At 44.3% G+C, this 12,089-nt stretch overlaps 1 protein-coding gene across 3 annotated transcripts in view; it reads left to right on the forward strand.

The window, feature by feature from the left end:
- Positions 1-12,089, forward strand: part of PPP1R13B (protein phosphatase 1 regulatory subunit 13B) — a 67,745-nt gene that overhangs the window by 49,666 nt on the left and 5,990 nt on the right. For all 3 annotated transcript variants that reach the window (XR_012851354.1, XM_075843875.1, XM_075843876.1), the window contains 8 exons: positions 365-539; positions 1,712-1,905; positions 2,245-2,409; positions 2,558-2,738; positions 6,363-6,532; positions 7,048-7,543; positions 8,693-9,444; positions 11,880-12,017. Coding sequence is in view for 2 of the 3 variants with exons in the window: in XM_075843875.1 (XP_075699990.1) it covers positions 365-539; positions 1,712-1,905; positions 2,245-2,409; positions 2,558-2,738; positions 6,363-6,532; positions 7,048-7,543; positions 8,693-9,444; positions 11,880-12,017 (2,271 nt within the window). In the remaining variant the exon portion in view is untranslated. The remainder of the gene's footprint in view (positions 1-364; positions 540-1,711; positions 1,906-2,244; positions 2,410-2,557; positions 2,739-6,362; positions 6,533-7,047; positions 7,544-8,692; positions 9,445-11,879; positions 12,018-12,089) is intronic.

The following is a 12,089-nucleotide window of genomic DNA, read 5'->3' on the forward strand; positions in this document are numbered from 1 at the left end:
GCCAATAGCACGGACAGATTATTCCATGACCTTTCAGAGGTACGGGTGGTGTTTGCTGGCACGGTTGGCGCTCTCTCCTATCTCTCTGCAGCTCTTCTCTTCGACTCATCAAAGTTGATATTTGTTTATTATCTCCAAGGAGTCCTCCGCTGCTTATCTTTAGTTTACGAGACATAAGGGAGCCGTTTTTTTGCTTCAGGAAAAAGACTGGAGGTCTCAGGAAATGACCGGCAGAGGAAGACACACAGATGTGTGGGAATCCATGTTTACGTTCTCTATTGTCATTTCCAGCAGCTACAGATATGCTTTTGTTTCCCCTGGAATCCTCTTCCTTTCCTAAACTGTTATTTTTTTGGCCCGGCAGGAACAGCGCTTGCGCTATCTGAAGCAACAGGAGCGGCGTCAGCTGCAGACCGTCTCCGAAACGGAAAAACTTCAGAAGCTAAAGGAACGGGTGGAAACCCAGGAGAACAAACTGAAGAAAATCCGGGCCATGAGAGGCCAGGTGGACTACAGCAAAGTCATGAATGGAAACCTGTGTAGGTCTCTCCTACTTAAGACCTGTAGTAAAGCGGTTGGTGGGTAGATCACTGGGATATTCCATCAATGTCTGATTAATGGGGGTCCAACTGCTGTGACCCCAGACGATTGCTAGAACGGTTCTGTGCCACTTTCTCTGCTCTGCTATTTTTTTCATACTGCCTGAAGACTCTCGTGTTGGGGGGGGGGGGGGGGTCAGCATCTATTCTAGTCTACACAGTAGGCAAGGCTGAAGTGATTGTACCCCACACTTAATGAGTGTCGATCATTTCACTGATCACGTGATCACTGGTTGCCCCCTCACTGTATCAGAGCTGCTTGGCTAATCGGCTTTTGTTTTGAGAAATGGGAGAAAAAAAAATATATGTGCAATTCTAGTGTCCTTCATGGGTCTCCACTGACGCCACATGATATTTTGAAAAATAAGAACATGACAAACACCTTTTTAGGGGCGTTGTCCTTTTTGGACAATCCCTACTTGTTAGAAGGGCTCACGGGGAAACCTGGCAGTAAGTTTTCCATTTCCCTGCAGCGCCTCCAGAGGGGAAATGAAGCATTACACAGTGCTCATTCATACCAATAGGTTGTCTATGTAATGTAGGATAGTACAGGTCCTTCAGAGTGAGAGACGCTCTTTGTAACCGCTCCCCACTCTCATCAAAAGATGAGGATCCTGAACAGAGGACCCCCCCCTGTATTAGCTCAGAATTCCCTAATGGGGTGTATGAAAATAGTTTTACAGTAGTCTGGAGTGTGGATTATGCAGACGTCTCATAGCACCAGTACCAGGAATTGGACACCTTTTATTGCATATTCAGAACTGCTGCAAATTGTGAATCTCTGCCAGTTGTAGAATATTCTATGTAAAGCTTCATCCTATGTCTGTGTTATCTTCTCCTATTAAATGTCCAGTACACTGATAATGTAGGGACCTGTTATTCACATACCGGGCAATCCTTTACCTCTCGGGTCATGCTAGTTGCAGCCATTTCCAGGCCATACTCATCAGGACCCTCCATCATTAATATGCCGGTCACCTAATTGATTCTTATAGACTAAAGAATAATAGACCGGCCACATGTATAATGATGGGGAATGCCCAGAAGTGCGTAAATGTCACGTCTTCATCTATTGCAGTCGATTTCTACTAACGCTACTTCTATTATGACAGCTACAGAAATTGAGCACATCAGTGACGTGTTTCAGGAGAAGCAGCAGGAGTTACAGACGGCCGTGATGAAGGTGGAGCAGCTGACGCAGCAGCTGGAGGACCTGCGGAAAGGAAAGTTTAATGGTTTTCAGGCATACGGACAAATGACAGGTCCTGCAGCACTGGAGCTGAAGAAACTTTATCAAGAGCTGCAGGTGAGTGGTCGATTCAGCTGGCGATAAATGCAATTGACTAAGTCATATATAAACACATGCAGATGGAGCAGACTTCAAATCTGCCCGTGTAAAGGGATTTTAAAGCAGGTAAATTTTAATGTCCGATTTTGAATTTCCTCTAAGATAAGTGGCACCAGCGTTGTCTGACAACCGCTTATCCCCTTCTGGCAAAGCTCAATTTCAATCAATTGGGGATGACATGTTCTCTATAAGGACAAACTTCCATGCGAGAGGTTAAAGTCCTGTGCACATTATACCCATGCTTGTTCCCTCCCTGCACTTCATGTAGTAACCAGTGGTGTTTTATGTGTCTTCTAGATCAGAAATCGTCTCAACCAGGAGCAAAACACAAAACTCCAGCAGCAGAAGGAGCTGCTAAACAAGCGCAACATGGAGGTGGCCATTATGGACAAGCGAATTAATGAGCTGCGCGAGCGTCTGTACAAGAAGAAAGTTGAGGCACGGCAAAAAGAAAACATTCCCGTAAGATTTAATATTAAGAATGCCGCTTATCATTATTATTATTATTATTATGCAGCATTGACTGGTATCATTTTATGTTTGATCATTTCTTTCTCGTTTTTGCCATAGATCAATGTGTTGCTGACTTGTTTTTATCTTCACATTACAGCTGAATCGCATCAATGGAACGCCATCCCCTCAGTCCACGTTATCGGGATCGGGGCGCGTAGCGGCAGTGGGCCCTTACATCCAAGTTCCGAGCACCGTGAACTATCCGCTGCCTGCCGATCCAGTCAAACCTCAGTCTTTGTCTCTTGCAGCTAGTGGGACACAGCCCCGCTCCAAGTCTGGTATGTCATCGCTTGCAAATTGCGTTTAGAAATTTAAAGGGGTTGTCTACATTAGACAACCTGTGTCCTGGCAATAAGCTGATCGTGGGGTTCCACTGCTGAGATACCTGTGATCAACGGTTATTGCCGAGGGGGCATGCAGAAGAAATGAAGCTTTACATGATACCCCTTGAAATCGATAGGCCGTAGGGACAGGTCAGGTCCTCCGGAGTGATGGCCGCTCTTAATAGCTGCTTTCCTCTATGACCGTTGGTCGTCCTCTATTATCTATTATCTCTGTGTGCACAAATACAAAGCCTTTAAGTCCAAATTAAATATTTTTGGCTGGTTTTCATTTACCCAGGAAGTGCAAGGGATTTTCTAGCGGTGTATGATGGGCACGTGATATAATGTCTACTGTAAGAACATACTTAGTAGCACTCGCATTGGTCAGACAGATTCGTGTACTTCTCTATATATTCATGAGACATCTCCTAGTGATCCATATGCACATTAACAATCATCTATATGTAAACCATCATCCTTTACTGTGTCCTGTTTTATTTAAAGGGGAAGTAAATGTCCTTGTCGTATAAAGTTATCTTATTGACTAGTACAGCACTGTGTGGATAATTGGAGTGATGGGGTTGATACAGGATTATTGCAGACACGATATATAGACTGCATCTACATGGTGTGCCATTAACCCTGTGTATCTGGAAAATACAGCTTCTATTATAGTCCAGAGCTGCATTCACAATTCTGCCAGCTTCAGAGCTAAAGTCTCCCAGCATACGTTGCCTGCTGTTTTTCATTTTAGAAGGTGTAGCCTTAACCCTAGGCACTGTGTAGTCATCGGATATAGGAAAAACGAACTGGCCCAGCTGCATTATAAAGCCGCCCATACACCTTAGATAGCTGTCGACCAAACACTCGTTTGTCCGACAGCTATTCCTCCCGACCCCACCATACACATACTCGACTGAGCATTTATACTCACTAGGGAGAGGGGAATAAGCCGCTGCCAGACACCCCTAGCCTTGGCCATGTTGCCAGCATTAGGCTCTCATCCCTATTGGGCTTAAGCAGCGTGGTACTAATAAGGGTTAGAAGGCCGCCATGCTGGCGGCTGTACCATAGTTGTACCCAGATTGTGCTTCAACCCCCTCCCCAATTTGTCTGTGTTTTAAATCCGAGAGGTTATTACTTCTAGTCATGTGACCTAAATCAGATTCCAGGTTCTTCTACTTCTCCTCTAAAGACTCTTTACAGATGTGACATATCATGACTACTGCTGTTATTTATTTCTTGTACTTTTACGGCTGTTTCTGTGTTTTACGTTTCTCACATCACTATTCTTTTTTGCATCCTAATGTCTTGTCCTGTGTCTTGTATCTCCTTTTTGGTATTCGTACCCCCCCCCCCTTTCCCGTGATGTTTTTCCTCCTGACATCGGGGTGGCCGCCTTGCTCTACCTGTTGTCCTCCAATAGAGGGGGACAGTGAGTATGTGAAAAAATCTCCAGGTCCCTGGAAGGTTTCAGATTTAGACATTGTAGTGGATCCTGTGCGGTCATCTTCCACTTCCTGTCTTCAGTCTTCTGATCACAGTGTCATCCATCGGGCACCCGGCCCCTCTGACACCCTGCACAGTGAGTCTGCTCCGCAGGAATTCTTACTGTTTGCCAATCGCACCTGAATTTCTGACTTTAATCTTTTTTTGTGCAATCATATTACATGCGTTCTGCTCTGGAGCTGTAATGAGGTCTTCAACCAGCGCCTCTTAATATCGAATGTCGAAACCTCCTGTAATTTTGATAGATATATATATATATATCTAATTAATTTACTTCACTAACTTTTTTCTTTAGATGCAGAAAAAACTTTATGTAGATGTTTCAGTGTAGACGATCCGAGACATCCCAGATCAATTTACTCCTATATAAACCGGTCTGTGGAGCACAGATATAAAGTAGATATAAAACAACGAACGTATTAGAATCCTTTTTAGACTTTAGTGAATGTAAACGCTTAGGCTTTAGGGCAGGACATCCACGTGTGTCTATGGTGGTCTCCCCCCGACAGACCCCTCGAGCGTGTCTGCCTAATTGAATCATATTAAAATTCATATTAACTGCATATCATCTGGTTTTTGCAGCCGACAACTTTCTGAAGGTCACGTACCTAAGAGAATAGAAGAAATAGTTCCGCGTTCCACGTGTTCAGCTATTTTATTCTGTTTGGCCTCCATTACATGTTGTAGAGTTGTCGTATCTGGTCCTGGCGTATATAGAATGACATCAGGCGGAGGAAGGGATCTGACCGGTGGTAGAGCAGCGTATATGGCTCCCAATTACAGTATAGTCTTATAGTCCGAAACGCGTTTACTTTTAGGGACCCCGAATAAATCTATAAAGGAATTTAGGGCCGTGACGTGGCTTTTGCACCTGCAACATAAACCCCACAAGGCTTGCAGCTTCTTAGGAGATATGATGCATGCCACCCTGCAAATGCCATCAGGTATGCCTCGTAGCGGTATGCCAGTCTTAATAAATATCCAAGTGCTGCCTACTGGTACTTTTAGTTTTGTAGCCTCTGTCGATGCCACGGGCTGTCTACTTCTATTCTAGATACAATATCCTTAATTGAAATAAAACCCGGATTAATTGCCTTTTTTTTTTTTTTTAATAGGACTCCTGACCTTCTTTTTATGGGTTTGCTGTTAATTGGTGTCAGAACTGGGGCAGTGAGAAGCAGTTTAATGTGTTCAGTCACTAGGGACAGAGGGAAACTACATGGAACTTTTTAGAAGCCGCAGCAGTAATTGTCAATCCAGGGAATATCGCGAATGTCAGCAGTACCCTGTTCAGATAACTCAACGCAAAGTTTGCAAAACTATAAATCATATGGTAGAAAGCAAGAAAGAGAGAGAGATGTGGTGTAAGTCCTTGCCCTCAACTCAATTTAGACTTGAGCTGAGATGTGAGACTTGTTGCTAGGGACAAGCTGCCTGACAACCCTATTGAAAATACTGTGGCTGTTGGGCAGGAAAACCATAGCAACCAGTCTGTCTCAGCTGGTCTGATCAGAGCTGGATTGGCACAGTACTGACAGCAAAGCATGCCATCTCCGGATACAAAAAGATTTTCGCAATAACAACCCCTATCCATAAGCCCTATTAAGACATATGGACATCATAAAGGGGGCTCACACTCAGGAGCCGCCCAACCAAAGCCAAAGAGCTGCTTCAGAGTGGCTCTCGCTCTGGAGGATGGTGCGGCCATATATTACATAATCGCCCAGTTACTTAACTGCGTACCGTGTAATACTACGACTCCTATCTCACCGCCGGGGATCAGCTCACCATATACAAACGTATAAATAATAATAGGATTCAATAGGCACATTCTCCATGTGTTTACATACCGATAATTGAAAAAAAATTCACTAATGCTTCACGTTTAACAATAAAGCTTTTTTTTTTTAATCACATCACAATGATTCATTGACCTGTAATTTAGTGGCGCTAATCATTTCTTAGTTTTGGTAATTGTAAGATAATCTGAATAATATTTGGAGTTTCCATTATAATATGGAAAGTATCTCGTGTTTCTTCCACTTTTTTCATACAATTCTGACTTTTCAGGTAATGACACAAGTTGGCCAACACTGAAACAAAGCACAATGTCGGTCGTGAAGGCGCCTCCACCCAGCATCTCCGACTGGAACGAATCAAGTATGGAGCCCGGCTTCAAGACTGCACCTATATCCAGCCAGCCCTTACCGTCTGCTGCTGTTGGACCCACTGAGAAGTTGGTAAGTATCTTACGCTCCGATACTACACTGTAAAAATCCAGAGCTGGGCACCAGACACCATCCCCCCCTCTACCTGGCAGCTGGGACTAGAAATAATAGTGGCTTGAACCCACGTCAGGGGGTGGAGGGAAAAATAGAACAGGTTGGAATGTTTTCTCATTTTATTATTTTCCTCAGAGGTGTCTGGCAGCCGCTTATCTCCCCCTCTCCAGCATTAACATGCACATCTGATAGACCCAATTTGACATATCCCAACAGCTTCAGCCATGGACTCCTTCTCCGCTTGCAAGCTTATGTCCTGGCCTCTCCATTCCCCTGATGCACCTGTCGGGTAGAGGCACAGTGCCAAAATGGCCACCCAATTCCCCTACCCCCACATCAAGGAGTGCAGGAGATTGTAGTTCTGTGGTGATGTCCTTGAGGAGGAAGATCAGATCTAGATATTCTTCTATTGTTATCCTTGTAATACTCGTCCGTCCACGATTGATTGTTTCATTATTTTTCTCTGTTTTTAGTCTGGTGATGCTGGGAAGTTACCATCTCCAATGCCCGGGTTGAGTAAGACTCTGCCACATAATTACGGCATGTACCAGGGTCCTCTTCCATTGAGCGCTACTAATTCTTTGGAAAGGAGAAAGGATGGAAGTCTCCCAAGACCTGGGTCGGGATCCAGCACACGCACACGGCCTCTTCCACTACCAATAATAAGCAACGTCCACCCTCCGGGTTCCTCGCAGCAAATACAACAAAGGATTTCGGTGCCCCCAAGCCCTACCTACCCACCTTCCATTTCCCCTTTGTTTCCTGGAACAGACGCTAGACCTGACCCTCCTTTAACCGTGGCTATACGACCTTTCCTGGCTGAGAAAGCATCAAGGCCTCAGTCTCCAAGGAAAGGGCCACAGACCGTGAACTCCAGCTCTATTTATTCTATGTATCTTCAACAATCAACTCCACCAAAGAACTACCAACAAGCTGTATATAATACCCTGAACAAATCTGTCAAAGCAGGTACCAATGAGTCTCGTCTAATAATTATAGCGTAAAAGCAAAGCCTTCTTTAAAGGCTATGTACACCTTTTGAAATATATATATATATTTATTTTTTTAACAATAATGTCCATCAGTGTGTCTGGTGCAACTTTCTAAACACTTTTTATTATAAATAATTTTAACTTTTTGAGATATAGCTGCTTTGTATCCTGTATACAGAGCAGCTGTATCTTGCACTGAAACCTGTATCCGTCAAGTTCATAACTTAGATGTGATCGATAACAAGTGGATCCTGAGTGTCAGACATGCACCACCCGCTGACACTGAACCCGTCGGTGACACTGACCTGACGGATACAGGTTCAGCGCAAGATACAGCTGCTCTAAAAATTATTTTTAATAAAAAGTATTTATCAAGTTACACACTGATAAGACCTTTTTATAAAAAAAACTATTTTAAATGTGTACACCGCCTTTAAGACGACTTCATCTTAAGTTACTGTTTTTTTTATCATTGAAATAAAAATCGAAAAAAGCCTCTTGGCACAATACAAAGTTTCTACATTACAAGTGTGACCTCAACCAAAACAAGCCACCTGACTGCATAAGATCTTATCACCGGTGAAAAGATGACTCGCATATGTATGCCAGACATTAAAAGTCTCTTCCTGGCTTAGAATAAGCCATCAATGTATGGTTGGTGGGGGATCCTACCCCCCAAGATCAGCAGAGCGGTGCTGGATCATTACCTGGCACTAGGACGTCCATAAGAGTGTGGCTGTGCGTGGTACTGCAGCTCAGCTCATTCAAGTGAATGGTGCTTGGCATAGTTGAGCTGCCGCTGCCTCTACATTTACTGGTGGGTGGACCCTCTTTGTTCAAATAGTTATGGCCTATCCTAATGTAATATCCTGGAAACCCCTTTAAGGCCAAATTTACAGGAAAGCTATACAGGGTGAGGTAATGACTACGGGTTTTTTTTTTGGGGGGGGTGTTTGGAAATGTGTAAGTACTTTCTTACTTTTCTATTGACCCAAATTTGTTTTTGAATAAAACATTGACCCTTATGCCTTATCTATAGGTAGAACATCCTGATGGTATATATGAGGTGAGACGTCTTACCCAGGGTCACTGTCTTGTATTAATGCGTTGTATCCATGTGTTTCAGTGTATGGAAAACCAGTTGTCCAGCCCAGCTCATCCAACTCTTCGCCCCTTCCTTTCCTACATTCTGGACCTCCTCCTAATGCCGACAAGGAAGGAGAGGCCGTTCCTCCTGCAGCGGAAAATTCTGGTGTGGAAAACATACCACGTCCCCTGAGTCCCACCAAACTGACCCCAATAGTGCATTCACCTATGAGATATCAAAGTGATGCAGACCTGGAATCCCTTAGGAGAAAGCTTGCCAATGCTCCAAGACCTCTGAAGAAACGGAGCTCTATAACTGAGCCGGAAGGTCCCAGCGGACCCAACATACAGAAACTTCTCTATCAACGCTTCAATACTCTAGCTGGTGGAATGGAGGCCGCACCTTTCTACCAACAGAGCAACTCGCAGGACTTTGGCATTTTGGCCGATGTGGACAATGGGAACACTGGCACTAATGGTAATATAGAGGCAGGTTCTCTGCAACCAGCCGCTGCCCCGTCCACCCCACCTGTTCCCCAACTTCCTCCACCACCACCACCCCCAGAACCACAGATCTCCGCAGACGATAATGACAATAAGGTTTGTTCGCCCATCATAGAGGAACTTATTAGCAGTGAGATTATAAACCAGATCTCCGAAACAGAAGACAATAATAATAATCCAGCAATAGTACCCTCTGTTGAGAAGACGCCCAGCCCTGTACTTGAAGTAGCATCTCCGGTGAAAGTGGAAGTCCCATCCCCACCCAGTGCCCCGTCACAGACGCTTTCGGTAAGTAGACACATGTAGATTTGGAATGTCTTCACGATTGATAGAATATTCCTTCTAGTAGGGGCTCGTACTGCTGACATTTTACTTTTTTTCCCAAATATTACAAGTTGTGATATCCACGGTTTTCTATCCTTTCACATGAATGGGGAAAGACCGGAGAGCATAGATGTAATTATTGTATCCATTACTCTCTTCACTAATAAGCCATATTGAAAGCCCATTATGAGTTGGATAAAGAATGGTATACAGAGATTGCAGCCGTAGCCCAATATTTGATCTTGAGCCATCTTTGGCCACATCCATTCACCAGGCTTGCTTGACGGACCAGTAACTCAAAAATGGACATTTTCATATATGACACAGGAAGGTAAAGTACAGTTGTTACTTAAAGTACCTCTAGTAATTACTTAACCCTCTCAGGATATGCAATTGTATCTAATCTATAATTAAAAAATAGCACTCAATGCTGTTCGATAGCTTCATTCACGCAGTGATAGTAGGAGACTTGAGTTACTGCAGTCCTTTACTTTCCCCCTGCTGATGTCAGCTGCCGGAGCAAATTGATGGGTAGATGCCTGGAAATATAGCCCAAATAACTTGAATATCTTACATAAACAGTAATCGGCTAGGTGTGTGTCTGTAGAAGGAAATTGCTAGTCACAGTCCTGTGATTACAGCAGCATCAGCACTGATTTCAAGCCGTGTGTAGGAGTTATGCTAAGGGTATGTGCACACACACTAATTACGTCCGTAATTGACGGACGTATTTCGGCCGCAAGTCGCGGACCGAACACAGTGCAGGGAGCCGGGCTCCTAGCATCATAGTTATGTACGACGCTAGGAGTCCCTGCCTCGCTGCCGGACAACTGTCTCGTACTGTAATCATGTTTTCAGTACGGGACAGTTGTCCTGCAGCAAGGCAGGGACTCCTAGCATCGTACATAAGTATGATGCTAGGAGCCCGGCTCCCTGCACTGTGTTCGGTCCGGGACTTGCGGCCGAAATACGTCCGTCAATTACGGACGTAATTAGTGTGTGTGCACATACCCTAACAGGGGAGAAGTGGTAAGTGTAATGTGAGCTTCTAGGCTTGTATGATTAGTGTCCGGTGACCGGGCTTCAGTTCCACTGCATCATGGAAGACAATGGTAACCTATCCCTCTACATATGTACAAATATTAATGATGACTTGGGCTGTTCTAATTGTTAGACCATTCTTGCAGTAGGTTTCATTGATGAGCTTGTCTAGTCTTAAAAGTAGTTGTCACCTACCTTTCTATATCCACAATTTATCAAACTGTGGGAAATGTTATTGTAAAGATGTTGCTATGTAGACCTGATCCACTACAGAAAGGGCCGACACAGACAGCAGAGGGGGCCCTATGCAAAAACAGTATATAGGCCCCTTGCTTTTCAAAAGCTTATTATGGTACATTCTCCTTTCTAACCATCCACCAGTAATTGTGAGCTAGGAAATGCATTCGGTCAGTCACTTTTATGAAATCTGACCGTAGGGAACTGATAGCTGCTTTTAAAGTGGCAGTGGACCCCTTACCTTCTGGACCCCTGTGCAGCCGCACAGGTCTCGCATATGGTGTGTCAGCCCTGCACTATAGTCATAAGTCCGGCTTCTTATCAAGGCACTTATAGCGACCGCACAGTAAAGTTTGTTTCTATAGCAGCGCCTGGAGGATGAGATGATTTACCACCCATCCGGTTACCAGCACATCCTTCTAATTGTGCTTCCAGACCTTGTCTAGCAGATCACTAGTAATTAGCGTCTGTATGTATCGTCTGGAGAAACAGATGTTCCCTGTCTGGTTCTTATGTGGACGTTTTATCGAAGTGATAGCTGCTCTGATGAGACTGTCCAGAGGAAAGAGCATTACAGGTGTAGACGCTGACAACGGACTAGAATATAGGTGGGCAATAGAAACCCATTGTAACTGCACGGAGCTTGATTAATATAAAGGCTTTTCCCATCCTTTCTTATTGCACCGAGTGGTTGTTACAGTTCGTCCCTATCACGGGTGTCACCGTTTGATAATATAGTCGTTTTGTAGGTCCCCTCACAAAGGAATCCACTTTTCAGCTTTGCTGCATATAATGGGAAATGTTCAGCAGAGTCGTCTCCTAATTAGACGGCAGGGGATTTAATGACAGATGGCAGCTCGATTGTATTGCTGGAGGCCTAGATAAGGCAGCATAGAAATAACACAAACACCGACAAAGCTTCGTATACAGCTCTGCCCTGCCTCACCGTGGTCTTTAGGGTGAGGAGCTGTACTCCATCGCTTGCTGAAGACTAATAGTTGTTTTTTTTCCTCTTATTTTATTTTCTGTATTTTTATGGGTAGTGATGTCTTCCTAATAAGATAGTTTGTGGGTTTCCTAATGTAAGGCCTTGCAGTTAATTCCCCCTGAATTGCCTCTAGGTAAAACGCACAAATCTGAAGAAACCAAACTCGGAGAGGACCGGACATGGACTCAGAGTGAAGTTCAACCCCCTGGCTCTGCTGCTCGACGCATCTCTAGAAGGAGAGTTTGACCTAGTTCAGAGGATTATATACGAGGTACTGCCCTCCCACCGTTGCTTAAAGCCTATCGGTCACCAATTTTTAGGGTGTGATCAGTATTAGTTTTTG

Source organism: Rhinoderma darwinii, chromosome 12 (assembly GCF_050947455.1).
Source record: "Rhinoderma darwinii isolate aRhiDar2 chromosome 12, aRhiDar2.hap1, whole genome shotgun sequence".
Taxonomy (NCBI): domain Eukaryota; kingdom Metazoa; phylum Chordata; class Amphibia; order Anura; family Rhinodermatidae; genus Rhinoderma; species Rhinoderma darwinii.